Source organism: Octopus bimaculoides, chromosome 18, assembly GCF_046866305.1.
Source record: "Octopus bimaculoides isolate indiv1 chromosome 18, ASM4686630v1, whole genome shotgun sequence".
In the NCBI taxonomy this organism is placed as follows: Eukaryota; Metazoa; Mollusca; class Cephalopoda; order Octopoda; family Octopodidae; genus Octopus; species Octopus bimaculoides.
In genome coordinates, this window is record NC_142945.1 from 50,553,879 (window position 1) to 50,570,107 (window position 16,229).

The 16,229-nt window shown below is 33.1% G+C and overlaps 1 protein-coding gene across 7 annotated transcripts; it reads right to left on the minus strand.

The window, feature by feature from the left end:
• Nucleotides 1–1,954: 1,954 nt before the first annotated feature.
• Nucleotides 1,955–14,471, minus strand: LOC128249869 (uncharacterized). Of its 7 annotated transcripts, none has more exons than XM_089366259.1 (5): nucleotides 14,209–14,471; nucleotides 13,534–13,633; nucleotides 11,069–11,153; nucleotides 10,728–10,751; nucleotides 1,955–2,039 (listed from the first exon to the last, which is right to left on the minus strand). In XM_089366259.1, the coding sequence occupies exons 1-5, from the start codon at nucleotides 14,243–14,245 to the stop codon at nucleotides 1,992–1,994; spliced, it is 294 nt and encodes a 97-aa protein (XP_089222385.1). In that variant the 5' UTR covers nucleotides 14,246–14,471; the 3' UTR covers nucleotides 1,955–1,991. The 7 variants fall into 7 exon arrangements, with proteins under 7 accessions (XP_089222385.1, XP_089222387.1, XP_089222388.1 ...); XM_089366258.1 differs by lacking the exon at nucleotides 1,955–2,039 and adding an exon at nucleotides 9,449–9,628 and having other exon boundaries at nucleotides 14,209–14,404; XM_089366263.1 differs by lacking the exon at nucleotides 1,955–2,039 and adding an exon at nucleotides 9,449–9,628 and having other exon boundaries at nucleotides 14,116–14,212.
• Nucleotides 14,472–16,229: the final 1,758 nt, after the last annotated feature.

The following is a 16,229-nucleotide window of genomic DNA, read 5'->3' on the forward strand; positions in this document are numbered from 1 at the left end:
ATTGAAAATTAAGAGAATTTGGCATTGTGATGTAATGAATTTGGTTCTCGGTGGCCAACGTATTAAAACTATGACGATGGAATCACTACTACTCTACTTTTAGTACAATGGGAGGTCGAAATATGCAGATTTTATTAAACTTATTTTCAAAATATTTACAGGGTTTCCCGAATTCAAGGCAGCCGATAAATCGGGCTTTAATGATTACCAATAAATATGATAAGATATGAAAACTATATATCATTGTAAAAGCTTCTTGTGTGTTCATTTTGTTTCATACTGCATATATACAGATTTACAAATTTGATAATTGCTAGAGATAAAAATACAATTATAACCCTCCACAGATTAGGCGAATTTAATACAGAGATTGCAAATAGAAATTAAAATCAAACTAACAACACACCCCAAAATTGCCAAGGAATATCAAGAGGCTGGTTCCACCAGGGTTCAAACTGGACGTGGCCAAATAAGAATTGTGTGGACCTCTCAGATTATACTGCGAACTCCTAGGAATTCCTTCAAACATTTGGCTGCCAAGTGAAATATAAGCAGAACATCAATATATCGGGTGCTGAGGAGCAGCTGAGGTCCCATCCCTACAAGATGATCCACCGTCATAGCATATACAGATTTATAAGGGTATATGGCAGCAATGAAACGGTCTTATCTTGCACGCTGCGTAACTTGATGTTCACTGATGCAAAGAAATATGATATCCAATAGACAGTAAGGTACCAGAATGACTGACTTTAAGGATATCTCGCTCTGGCAAGACGAAATTCGTAAATGGCAGACAAACTACACTGCCAGTTATGGTTTTGGCGGCTGTGAGAACCAGTGGAATGTTGCCCCTCGTTTCTCTGCTGTCGGGTGTTCGAATTAATATCCAACGAGAGATTTCCGACATTCTGTAATATGAAACCTATCAATGGCTGGATGAATACTTCTAATGCACACCTTCCGGCCTTCAACAAAACAGGGCACCGTCACATATCTCCACACAGACACAACACTGGTTTCAGAAAAAAACATTCCATCGTTCCTTATCAAGGACGTATATCCATCATGATGATCCGAACTCATCCCGTTGGATTTTTCTGTTTGGTCCAATTCAGAGATGAGGCTCACGTGCAAACCACATGTTTTGCTCGACGCCTTGGAGGCCATACTGCACCAGACATTTTCTTCGTTTCCGTAACAGTAACTGCGTACCGCGGGTAAAGTATTCGCACTTAGACTTAAACCCGTTATTCGAGACAGATGCGCTTATATCAACTAAATGTTGCTGTGTCATAATTGTTTTTCATTCACCACTGCATTACAATGCAAGTAACGGAAATATAGCATTTTTCGCTAGGGCGTTCCGCCGAGGTCCTCTTTGCCGTTTCCTTTAGAGGGTCAATAAATTAAGTACCAGTTGCATAATGTGGTCGACCTAATTAACTAGCCCATTCTCCCAAAATTGGAGCCTTGTGCCTAGAGTACAAAAGAATATTTCGCTTGGACAAAATAAAAAAAAAATGGATGAATGAAATTTAGGGCACCCTGTTTTTATATTCTAGCTGGTAGCATAACTATTGTAGTAACATATATGTTCTCGAAGTATTAGCTACAATGAAATCACCTACCTCGGCATTGTTAGACTTGTTTTTTCTGAAAAATTCAAAAGTTTTCAAATGCTAAAATATATCAGGCAATTTCTGTGCACACATACGCAGTAATGAGGTATTAATTCTATCATACAAGGAATGTTATAAAATTTATGATTAATATACTTTTTAGTTAATTTATTATTCATTGAAAATTTTAGCTGTATGAACGTGTCTTATCATATAAATCTTGTTTCGGGTATCAGGTACAGAGTTAATGAAATATAGAGAACGTTCTGCCGTAACGTTTTGGTTGCATTTAAAATCAGATACATGCAACATCGAATTAGAAAGTAACTTACTTGACATTTCTTCATTTTTTTAAACAAATGTTGACAATCACGATGCATGTCTGGAAGATAACACTCGTCGAAAACTTCGGCAGAACTGTAAATGGAAGTTAACGTGGAAATTATTCAGCGGCTATTGTAGTACATGTAATGTTGCTTATATATATATGTATATATATATATATATATATATATATATATATATATATATATATATATATATATATATATATATATATATATATATATATATATATATATATATATATATATATATATATATGGTGGTTGTCTACTCCTTAAACATAGTTTGACCACCTCCTGCACCTACACCTTAGCCCTTTCATGGCGTCTGATGTGGCTTTTTAAACCAGACAGTGTTTTGAAAAAACACCCACACAGATTGCACCTCTGATTTGCACTACCAATACCTGCAAGTAAGTTCTGCTCATTGTGGATCCTAACATGTCTTTTAAGACCCCCATTGGATTTGCAAACCCTCTGGCACACACCACATTCAAACGTGTGCACAGACATATAATCAGAATAGATATATAGATAGATAGATAGATAGATAGATATATAGATATACATATATATATATATAAATATATATATATATATATATATATATATATATATATATATATATATATATATATATATATATATATATATATATATATATATATATATATATATATATATATGGATAGATAGATACATAGATAGATAGATAGATAGATAGATAGATAGATAGATAGACATACATATACACAAACGCACAAAATATGGGGGTTTAGTTCACCGGTGGACTGTGAACTTTATTTTCCTGTCTATATTCTTCTAGCTAATTTTACTCTTTGTCCTTCTATTTTATTTCTAATAAACTGTAAATGTCCCTGCCTAGAACTTTAGTGCATACTTTGTCTCTGATGACAGAAAACCCAGTGTGCGGACAATTTAGCCTATCATATGGGATATACCAGAAACAGCTGTAAAATTTCAAATTCACCTTACCCTATTGGAATTATGGTAACCGGCGTCAGATACACGCCTAGCCTTTGTTTCTCTTATCCTTTATCCTCTATAGTAATGTATCCCTAATAATACGGAAGCTTAATACGGATCCCTATTTCCAGAATCAGCTGTGCACTTGGAACCTAGATGAGGACTAAATATAGCACGTAATTAGCGTAACTTTTCGTTTAGATGACCACTGACTAAATCCCTCGTATTCTTCTCTCTCTCTCTCTCTCACTCTCTCTCTCTCTTTCTCTCTCTCTCTCTCTCTCTCTCTCCCCCTATATATATATATATATATATATATATATATATATATATATATATATATATATATATATATATACATATATATATATATATATATTTCCCGTAAAAATGTTTCTCGTAAAAAATGTAAGATATATATATATATCTTAAATTTTTTAGGGGAAACATTTTGAATATGCAAATAATTATACTATTCCATTACCCTTCTACAGTCTAATAATGCTTAACGGTGAACCAATCTTTTGGGGTTCCATCAAGCTGTATCGATAGAATAAAGGGTAGATGTAGTAATAATATCAAAATTCGGGATGGAACTTTTAGACATTTAAGGCATCATTATGCGTGTTTCCACAAAACACATGTGTCTTCAGATCACAAATTCCAGAAAGGTTTCTGAAATTTGGAAGAAAAATATATTTCAAAACTGAATAGCATCAACTCCCTTAGTATACTCTAGATTCAAACACAAATAAATAAACCAACCAACCAATGTGTAGAATGCTCTAAACCACACCACTATACTGCAAGAAACATGTAAAAGGTCACTCTGAGAATGTGTCATTGTTCAATTGAGACACTAATCTCCACCAGTTGATCGATTTAGTGGCTGTACTAGATCACCAGTTTACTTCAGACTTCATTACAGATAGACATGACTTAAATAAGATTTGGACAAAGGAATGTAAACATACTTGATATCTGAACACTGAATAGTAATATAAGTGAAACGTCACATCACCCACCTCCATCCCAAAGTAACTACCATACTTTGTTGTACAACCATCACGTCTCTCTCCTCTCAACAAAATACACACAGGAACACCCATGTAACTCACTCAAACATCGCGCTGGACAAAAAGCGTTGAAATATTTCTGTGTGTAAACAATCCACCGGTTCTTCATTTTGATGGAAAGCTTAATGTTGGTGGAAAAGGCTTGAACTCCGACTTTCGTCAAACGATGAAACACAGTCTTTCGAGACACTTTCATTCCATAATGACTGAAACAATCTATTAATGACAGCCTTAGGATCACACGGTTTTACCAAACACCTGTTTTTCCGTGGTTTTCCCAGTTTTTCTAATGACACAAACGACCTTGTTTCATCACTGCGGTATATATGCACATACATTCTGATTCCATGATGAATTTCAAATTACAAGATACAATTTTAAGAGAAGCGGTGGCACAGCAGTAACATCGCTGGTAACTATCGTACATTTTCAAAAATTGATCTAGTATATTATTTCAACCATTTATTTATTTCATACCTACTGGCAGACCGGGTCTGAATTTGTATGAATTCGATAAGTCTCGGGACAACCAATTTTCGCTAACTTATCACAATTTTGTTTCAAGTCGAAAGTTGATACAGCTAGGATGAGAAAAATACGTTTTTCAATCATGCAGTTACGTAGATCTTTATTGTAAATTAGCGATTTAAATAGAATCGGTTTCAGACATTCTCTTCAATTTACATTCATATACATATGTGCGTTTGTTTGTGTGTGTGTATATGTGTGTGTGTTTGTGTGTGTGCGTGTATATATATATATATATATATATATATATATATATATATATATATATATATATATATATATATATATATATGTAACAGGATATCATGTAGTAAGGCAGTACGACCGTTTCAAGCAGCTCCGTGAATTGAACAATGCAATCATTACGTAACTTTAAATACAATTCTATCTTGAGCTGCACAAAATGTAGAACTTTTTAACAAGCAGAACACATTAAATGGAGCCGCTTGAAACAGTCGTGCTCCATTACTACTTGATATCCTGTTGCTTAATTTGATTTTATTCACCTTCATTGGAGCTGTGTGGATAATACCGGACTGGCTTGGTGCTTCAACTACACGTGTGCTTCTGAAAACCTCATATATTAATTAACCTGCTCAGCGTATCGAGAACACTATATTGGTCAAACTGAAAACATTTTACGACCGCGTAAGACGGCACATAGATCCCAAATTAAAATACGAGAATACAGTAAATAGGGTTAAGCAAGCACATCAATATTTGCTCCATTAACAAGCCAACAGTAGCCTGTATAAATTCAGGGACAAATCAACCTGTAATCAGCACATTAGTAAAGAAGCATATCTATAAGCGATCCCGCTATTCGGTAAATATGTATTCACTAGCAACCGCGGCTCTTCTTACAGCTGAATCCTTTTAACAAATTTCATCCATGCAATAACACATGCCTTCAGTTGACGCCCTTCGATTGAACCAAATATAGTTTGCCGTAAACAGGTATGGTGACATTTTCACCATTCTTCTTCCAAATGACGGTATCTTTTAGAGGGGACACTGATTTTATGTAGCTAGTAGCTATTGTTCTTCTCCAATACTTCCATTGTATGTAATATCCAATTTCCAAAGCAAAGTTTCTAGAGGCGCAGGAAGATATTATTTTTATCTTGTGGAGAAAGATGTCGAAATGACATTGTGCGGTGAGTGCAGGTTGTGGTTCTAATTGAAGTCGCGAATCATACATGCATACATACACTCATATATTTGCATGCATCTATATATATACATACATACACACACACACACACACGCTTATATATATATATATATATATATATATATATATATATATATATATATATATATATATATATATATATATATATATATATATACATACATATGCCCAGACGAGGCTGGCCAATTTGGAGTATTAACGAGTATAACCAGCCGAAATTGCAAAGATAATTTGGATCTCGACTGATGAAATAACACAAATCCGAATGGCCTGTCCTGGTTTTCTTTGTATCGTCTGTCTGGATGGTTTATTGACAATTTTTTGTACCATCTAACTGTCTGGATGTTTTGCGTTCTTGTCCCATTTTTTTTATTTCATATATATATATATATATATATATATATATATATATATATATATATATATATATATCTTGAATTATTGGTTAATTGATAAGAAGATAATATATATGTCTCTAGATTTGTATTTTGGGTGAGTGGAACACAGAGGTATATACTAGTTGATATTGTTATATCAACTAGTAAGCGAATAACTCTGATTCTTACCGTTTAAGAGAACAAATATAAACGCAGAAATTTTCATTGTTATTTTGTCTCTTCACCACCGGTTATTTTTGATAACGCAGTCTTCAGGTCGGTTTATTTTATAAGAAAATATAATGTAACATCTGTTGCGCTCCGGATATGCATGGCAATGTGTATTCCTCAAGCTGAAATATTATTTCTGCACGTCAGCTGTTTAGAATGTATAAGGATAAAAAGAATCGCCTTTATTGAGTTTCTTTTCTAAAATAGGTGATATTAAATAGAATGTTAATGCTTGGCTTGCATTAATTTCGTAATAAATCACCTCCAGTGCAAACTCAGACACGGAGACATACACACAACAGATATTCTTTCTCCATTTCATTTCTCCACAATTTCTCTCTCTATGTTTGTGATTTTGCACCAATTATGCAATTTGTACTGTTTCTTGAGTATATTTAATGCCTAATCGAGATTGAATCCGCTATCGTCGCAACTGAATGCGGCACGATCAGAACATCTATTGTCATCTTCGCTTTTGTTCAATGTCTAATTTATTGCTTTCTATTTTCACAAACATATGACAGTAGTGTATGGCGTTTTATTATCTGTAATGTTTGTCCTATGTGTACCGCTATTAGTCCTTTTGATTTTGTACGGTTCCTCCAACATACTCACTCGCAATGATATTGCTAGGTGGGTTGGTTTAAATCTCGACTGCCTACATATCATTAAAATATGTTTACATATGATTTTCTTTTTATTTTGCATATAAACATGTATTAGAAATCATTAGCAAGGAAAACAAATCCTCCTCAAAGAGGTGTTGTGAACACAACAATTGTTCTTTATATAAATATATTAATATTATCTTGGTTGAAAAAACTTCGATAATGTAAATATGTTAATAGTTACCAGGGTAGCAAAAATCACACAAAAACTGAGATATCATTCCCGGCTAATGGGTAGAAATTCCATGTTAAAATGATGTATCTTGAGTAGATATGAAGACTAATAATAAATGAGGCAAAACGCGTATACTCAATAAGTTCCTTTAATCCCTACATATGTTTCAAAATTTATGTCCACTCTACTCCAAAGAAGTGAGAGGTGCTGGAATATGCACATAAATTTATCGTCAGGGAACCATCTTACAAAAGCAAGACATGCGCTAAATGCTAAGGTTGCGTACGAGTAATAACACTATCTACACACATGCACTATCTACACACATGCACTATCTACACACATGCACTATCTACACACATGCGCGCACACAAACACACACACATATATATTGAATTATTGGTTAATCGATAGACAAATATATAGATTTACGCAGATGAATTTTGATAAATAGAGATTTATATAAGCTTTCATTTTCGCTGAGTGGAAAACAGAAATATATTGAACGCTTTTGACATATAAAGCAGTAAGACAGAAATTGTGATCTTTACTAATTAAGAGAACAAAAATAAACGCAGAAATCTTTTTTTGTGATTTTGTCTCTTCATCACCGGTGTATTTTGATGCATAAATCCCAAGATGGTTTATTTTTATATGAAATAAAATTCACCATCTGTTGCACCCCTTATATTCATTGACATTCATTACTATGAACGCTCTAAATGTGTGTTTAAATGTTAGAATATTGTTTTGGCACGTCAATTATTTGGAATTTATAAGTATTAGGAGAAACGTTTATTTTCCTTTTATAGGGCTTTACTGCTAAAATATTTATGAGATTAAATAAAATGATGTTGCCCAGATGGTATTAACTTCATAATAAAACAAGCCCCATGCAAAAAGGGACACGATGACTTTCGCACAATATATATTCTTTCTTCATTTTATTCTTCTACAATTTCTTATTTTAGGTTTGTGAGCTTACGCCAATTATGCAATTAGTAACGTTACTTGAGTACTTGTAATGCTTAAAGGAAATCGATGACGTGATCAGACTTTTTTATACAATACTTTACAGAGAAATTAATGTGTTGGATCGCATAATCTAGACTTTGTGGGTTATTTATTTTTTCATGCACTTACATCTATTCCATATATATTTCACCAAACCTCCATAGGAATCTGAAAATCTGGTTAGTTTGTTGCAGTATATTTAAATATGCACATATTAAAGACAATGATCTTTTCTACAATAGAATGAAATTTAGTTGTGTAGATTGACCCCATGGTCTCACTGGTACTTAATTCATCATTTCCGAAAAGATGAAAGGTAAAGTTGACTTCGGTGGATTCTGAACACAGAACGTAGTGACAGGCAAACTAATCCTAAGCATTTCGTCCACCGAGCTAACGATGCTCACCGTTTTAGATTAACTCTAGACACAAGGTCCGAAACGTTTGGAGAGGTGGCCAGTCGATTAGATCGACCCTTGTACGCAATTGCTACTTAATTTATCGATTCTGAAAGGGGGAAAGGCAAAGGCAACCTCGGCGGAATTTGAACTGAGGACGTAGAAAGATAGTCAAAATACCGCTAAACATTTCATCTAATGTAAATCGTGAACATTTGTGAATGTAGTTTCGCTACATATCCATTCGAAACAGAACAAGTATGACATGCAATCAAGTACCAAGTACCAGACCTAGTACCTCTCACACTCCGTTTAGGTGCTCTGTACTTTTATGTTAAGCGGCCAATAAAATTGAGTATGTTCATATACAATGCGAAATATTTTTAAATGACAAAATAATTTTTCATTTATTAAAATGGTCGCTTCTTTTACTCAATTAAGGCCACGCAAACTTTTCATAGCTAATACGTTCACAACATTATTCGTCGTAAGAAGCACATTGGTTTCAATCCAATTTAATCTAATGTTTTACTTTTCTCGTAAAACATCTGAGATATCTTATTCAAATTCAGTTTCTCCTCTAATTCCTGATATTTATCTCACCTACGTTTCTTTATATTGAATACAAGCTCAGAGTACAGACAAAAGGATATACGTCCGACAGGTAGAGTACGGATTATGTGTTAATATTTGTGAGAAAATATCTAAGCTATTATTACCTCAAACATTATGCAAACATTCTCCTATTGAATTTGAAACCATTATTTCCAAAATTGTTATCTGCTGATATAGTTAGAATTATAATTTTTCAGAAAGTATAAAACAGAATAGCATTAGATTTCAGCGTTTAATTCCCCATCATTTTTACACCGCATCTCAAATACATATTAATGTAGAACCAATACAAATTACAGAATAACGGAGGTAAATCGGTATTACATCATTATCTTCCTTTAGATTTGCATTAGTATATTAAAGGAAATTACAGTAAGGAATAGTGTTTCCACGGATCTCTGAAAAGAAAATAATAACAATTACATCAATAAGACTCTATATACACACACACACAAACACACACACATACACACACACACACACACACACACACACACATATATATATATATATATATATAACAGGATTTGAAGGTAGTGTTTATCGCAACTGTAATGAGGGTTTTCCAAAGAAATAACGATTCTGCGGTTTTAACCCAAAGAGGGAAAAATTATATTGCTATTTTAATTCATAGTTTAAGTCCTATTGCAATATACAGAATATACTGGATTATGCTGTTACTGACTATTTTTACTAGCAAACTACTCCTTTAGAAAAACTCTGTTCGAGATAGAATCAGTACATGTCGAAGGAGATGACCCTTTATCATAGCCTATGCAGTTTAAAGCCACTAAAATGCTGAGAAGCGGTTAAAATGCAGAGAAGCCTATTAAACTGAATATGAATGTCATTTGTGGTTTGGTCTACTCTAAGAAACACTGGAAGTTCTTCTCTCGTTTCTTTGCTCTCAGGTGTTAGAGTTAATATGCGTTGAGACATTTGGGAGATACTAGAAACTGTACTGCTCCCATGCGTGGATGCACACGTTCAAGGTGCAAGTTGGTGCCTCGAACAGGACTGGACTTGTCACTATCATACAACTGCAGACACAAAACTGGATTCAGAAACAAAAAACTTTCCATCGTTCATGGTCAAGAATGTACGGCTCTTTGAATTTTTATATTTGGTCTATTTTAGAGAGGATGGTGACGAGCACTTTTCACGCTTCACCCGACGTTCTGAAGGCACGAGTGCACAAGAAATTTTCTTCGACTTCGCAACAACAATTGCGTACCGCAATTGAAGCCTTCACGCTTAGAATTAAGGCTGTAATTCGAAACAGATGTGGTCATATTTCATAAATGTGTTCGTGTCATGACTATTTTGATTGACCGTTTCATTTCAATGCAAGATTCACCAAATATAACAATATTTCACTAGGGCACAATGCAAAAATTCAATTGACGGAATTTTAGGAAACTTAAGTATATATTCTGTGTGACAATTGTGGAGGGTCATCTTAGCTATTGCAGTTATATATATTCGTGAAACACCTACCTCGTCATTGTTAGAAGTGTTTTTCTGAAAAATTAAACATTGTCATATGTGAATACGAGACGTGTATAAGCGTTGTATGTGCAAGCATACACAGTAATGAGTAATGAGTAATTACTTCAATTACACGAGGCTTATTATAAAAATATAATTAATATACATTTAATCAATTAATTATTAAAGTGAATGTTTTAGCTGTATAAACAAATCTTATCGTAGGAATCTTATTTCAGATATCGATGAAAAGATTTGATGTAATATAAAGAAAACATTCTGCTCTAAAGTTTTAAATACAGTTGTTCAAAAGTCAAATACATGCAACATAGAAATACAAAGTAACTTACAAAACATTTCCTGACTCCTATAAAGTAATTTCGACATTCGCGATACCTGTCTGGGTGAAAACAATCGTCGAAAACTTTGTGAGCACTGCAAATGGAAGTTAATGTGGAAATTTAGAAAATAAATCATCGGCTATTGAAGTACGTGTGCGTTTGTTTGTGTGCTGAATTTTTACTCCATTTCTTGAACAGCTATTTAATCGTTACCTATGGAGTTATTTAACATAGACGCTTCTTTGAAGGATATACCTGTTCCACCTAATAACGTATATATTAAAGAACTTATCGGGAAGACACATTCATGTATTAACAGGATTCGTTGGAAGGCGTTTTTAATTTTTTTCGCCATGAACGGTTTGTGTTTTTAAACGGAGTGTATTTTTTCTGATGTTATATCTGTTCCTGAATGATGTGTAAAGAAACCTTGATTTAAGCATCTTAATGAATTCTTTATACTGAAAAATATATATTGAAGACGGTAAATATGTTCTTTTGAATTTATACGTTTTTGCGTCGTAACTCCTTTATTATTATTAATATTACCAAAAGGATCGATTCTTGAAGAGTCTGCATATCTTCACTGTCGTTTTTTTCTGCTATTTTGGTGATGATTTTTTAAGTTAGCTTACCACTTATTTTTGTTGGTAGTTAATTTATATATATATATATATATATATATATATATATATATATATCTGTGCGTGCATGTGCAAATAATATTTATCCAAGATAGATTGGTTCAATATATTAAATTTTGATGAAAAAATATAATAATGAATATATCATACAGAATAACTTAAGATATCAGATTTGTTCATTGAGTTAGAAAACAGAGAGATATAAGGGATACAAATTAAATAATTAATTAATCAATATAGCAACCAGCAATTACTTCATTTCTAAAATCAGATTGAACACACGAAGTATATATGAAAATATACTGTTGCATCATTTTGGATTCATTATAAGGAAAATCGTCAGAGTTTCACAGCTCGATAATTGCCTTCGAATGATTCGAAAACCGTGACGATATATATATATATATATATATATATATATGTATATATATATATATATATATATATATATATATATATAGGGAGAATTCACAAAAAAAAGAACAGACGAAGACAGGTGGTGAAGAAAACAATAGATGTATTAGTATAACGCTCGGGAATTGAAAAAGTCTTTAACATTTCGAGCCTACGCTCTTTAACAGAAAAGAAAACAGAAAGAAACAAGGAGAGAGAACAATGTGTGTAGTAATCAGCTATAAATTCTGCTCTAAAGATTTAGATATGTCAGGGTCCTGTACTGGCCAACGCTTTACGGGATTATTATCAGCTTCAAACATTCCCATTGCTAATTTAACACTGTGACATGGTTCATTATTCAGCATAAATATTGGCCGATGAGTTCGTTATGATATCACAACAGTAACAACATTCTTCACAATTATGTTTTTCTATATGACCGAATTCACATTACCATGGATCTCAATGAAAGCCCCAGAACCTACTGCAGAATCCCTTCTCCATATCATTAAACCCCAACTCTTACCGTTATTGATTTCTTCACACATTTAGGGAGCAATGTTTCCATTTTCAGACGTCTCACGTATTGTCTATTACTGGAGCCAACCAAATTGAACATATATCCGTCACTGAAGAACACAAACCACCAGTTGTCGTCCGTCCAAAGTATTCGCTCATTGGCAAGAATTTCCTACAACAATCCTGAATCGATCGTTAAGCGAAAGCCTCTGAATTACACGGTCTCACCACGCGCTCGTTTTCTGTGGTGTCCCCCTACATATTCCTCATAACACAAACAAGCTTGTTTCTTCATAATGCTTGAGAGTTCTTGAAACAAAACTATGTGATCAGTTAATGTCTCTAATGAAATCAGAAAGTGCTATCCAGTTTTTCTTCAGTGTGACTTCTCGGATCCTGAGACTTTCAGCAACTTTACGTGGCTTTCTATTATTGTCAGTTCACAACTGTACCCTATTAATCTTTGCACAGATCAGGCAACTAAGTATACAAAGTTCAGAGTGTTGTCAGTTACTTTATTTTGAAATCCGCATCATACGTTCTCTAATTTTCTACATCTTGTTATAATTTATATTTTTTCAAATAAACAGTTTCTCTATTATAAATTATTTAGTTATTAATCACTTCGTAAAAAAGATTATTGTAAATAATGAAACTAATTTAAGGTATTTACAGTAAAAATTACATTCGGAAAAACAGAAGTAGAAATCGAAATAACTTTAAACTTTATTTTCGTTCTCTAATTTGGCCAACTACAGTATATATATACACGTACATTTTGATTCCATTTCGAATTTCAAAATAAAAGAAAGCACAATGTTAAAAAGGACACAACAGCATCATAGTTGGTAACGTCCTTACATTTTCAAAATTTGATATAGTATATTAATGCAAACAGTTAATTTACGTACATACCGGCAGTCGGGGTCCATGTATTTACGATCCTCATAACTCTTCGGACAACTAATTCTCGCTATTACTTCACATTCTGATTTTATATCTGACGCTGATGCACCTGGGTTTTGAAAAGCCCGTTTATAAATCAAAGCATTGAGATAGATATTTCATTTTATTTGATCTGTTTAAATTGAATCAATAGCGGAAAGGACAGCAGATGCCGTCTTACTTTACATATATATGTGTATGTGTGTATACATATATATACAAACAGTGTACTTTAGTAAATTGTTTCACTTTACTTCGCTCTACATAAATACTGAAAAACAGAAATACTTGACGAAGTATATACCAGCTCTCTATATTCGAAGTCCAAATCTCACGTGCCTGGAGAAAGCAGCGTGATACCACTCCAGTATTCATCCGAAGACTAGCCAATGTCGCCGAAATTACAGTAAGCAACTTGACGGAGTTGAGGAAAACTAAAAGACTTCTAATCTCGCAATGGGTACTTGTGTGTGTGTACTTTTTTGTTGAAATATTTGTTAATCGATACACAAAGAAATGGGTTTACAAACAAGAATAATGATTACTGGATACCTTGTTAAATTTGGACTTTCACTGTGTGGAGCACAGAATCATATTTGAAGTTATTGTCATATCAATTAGCAAGAGCATAATTGAGACACTTACCAATTAAGAGAAGCAGAATAAACGCAGTAATTTTCATATTGATTTTTCCTTTTTACAGCCGATTCGCTTTGGTAAATCAGTCTTAAATGTGTCATACTTTGTTTTGAAATATAACGCAACAGATGTTGCATCTTGGACGTTTATTTATTATGAACTCTTTAAATATTTATTCTACACGATGAAATATCGTGTTTGCACGTCAGCTATTTAGAATTCATATGTATAAGAAGAAACGCTTCTATAGATTTTGTCTTTTAACATATGTATTAAATAAAACGTTAATGCCCAGCTTGTACCTCCAATGCAAAGACATACACGAGGTCATACGCACAATACATCGTTTCATATTATCCATCTTTTTTAGGTTAGGTTCGTGGCCCTGCACGACTTATGCAATTGGTTCTGTTTCTGGATTACCGTTAATGATTAATGACTAAGGAGGATTGATACCTCTCTCAACCAAACTGTATATGGCATGATCGGGCATTCTTCTAGAATATATTACTGATAAATTGATGTGCATTGAATCTATACTCTAGATTTTAGGTTTCTTGTTTTTTTTAACACACACACAACTACTCCATATCTGTTTGAAAGGAATCTTTGAGAGGAATGTGACAAATCCAGTTAGGCTGTTGAAGTGTGTTGAATTTATATTGAAGTATATATATATATATATATATATTGATAGAGAATTATATAGATTTTCGCAGAGAAACTTTGATAAATAGGGATTTCTATCAATTTTCATTTACGCTGAGTGGAAAACAGAAATATATTGAAAGCTTTTGACATATAAAGCAGTAAGACAAAAATTGTGATCTTTACTAATTAAGAGAACAAAAATAAACACAGAAATCTTTTTTTGTGATTTTGTCTCTTCATCACCGGTGTATTTTGATGCATAAATCCCAAGATGGTTTATTTTTATATGAAATAAAATTGACCATCTGTTGCACCCCTTATATTTATTGACATTCATTACTATGAACGCTCTAAATGTGTGTTTAAATGTTAAAATATTGTTTTGGCACGTCAATTATTTGGAATTTATAAGTATTAGGAGAAACGTTTATTTTCCTTTTATAGGGCTTTACTGCTAAAATATTTATGAGATTAAATAAAATGATGTTGCCCAGATGGTATTAACTTCATAATAAAACAAGCCCAATGCAAAAAGGGACACGATGACTTTCGCACAATATATATTCTTTCTTCATTTTATTCTTCTACAATTTCTTATTTTAGGTTTGTGAGCTTACGCCAATTATGCAATTAGTAACGTTACTTGAGTACTTGTAATGCTTAAAGGAAATCGATGACGTGATCAGACTTTTTTATACAATACTTTACAGAGAAATTAATGTGTTGGATCGCATAATCTAGACTTTGTGGGTTATTTATTTTTTCATGCACTTACATCTATTCCATATATATTTCACCAAACCTCCATAGGAATCTGACAAATCTGATTAGTTCGTTAGTAGAAAGATAGGCAAAATACCGCTAAGCTTTCATCTAATGTAAATCGTGAATATTTGTGAATGTAGCTTCGCTACATACCCATTCGAAACAGAACGAGAATGACGTGTAATCAAGTACAAATTACCAAACCTAGTACCTCTCACACTCCGTTTAGGTGCTCTGTATCTTTATGTTAAGCGATCAATAAAATTGGATGTGTTCATATACAATGCGAAATATTCTTAAATGACAAAAGTATTTTTCATTTATTAAAATGGTTGCTTCTTTTACTCACTAAAATCCACATCAGCTTTTTGTAGCTAATAATCTTTCACGAGGTTTAATCACAAGTTTCATATCATAGAGATCTTTCATTTGAATACAACTATAGTATAGGTTTTCTATTTGATATGTGTGATATTTGGATTCTGAGTGAATTTTGGGAGTTACGTATGTTTTCTCCGTCACTTAAAGCCACGCAATCTTTTCATAGGTAATACGTTCACAACATTATTCGTCGTAAGGAGCACATTCGTTTCAATCCAACTTAATCGATA

Coding starts and splice junctions, on each gene's coding strand:
- LOC128249869 (XM_089366258.1), bottom strand. CDS start 14,245: ATGAAAATTACTGCGTTTATTCTGCTTCTCTTAATTG. Junction 11,154..13,533: donor TACATGGACCCCGACTGCCG/GTATGTACGTAA, acceptor TTCCATTTGCAG/TGCTCACAAAGTTTTCGACG. Junction 10,752..11,068: donor TAGGAGTCAGGAAATGTTTT/GTAAGTTACTTT, acceptor TTAATTTTTCAG/AAAAACACTTCTAACAATGA.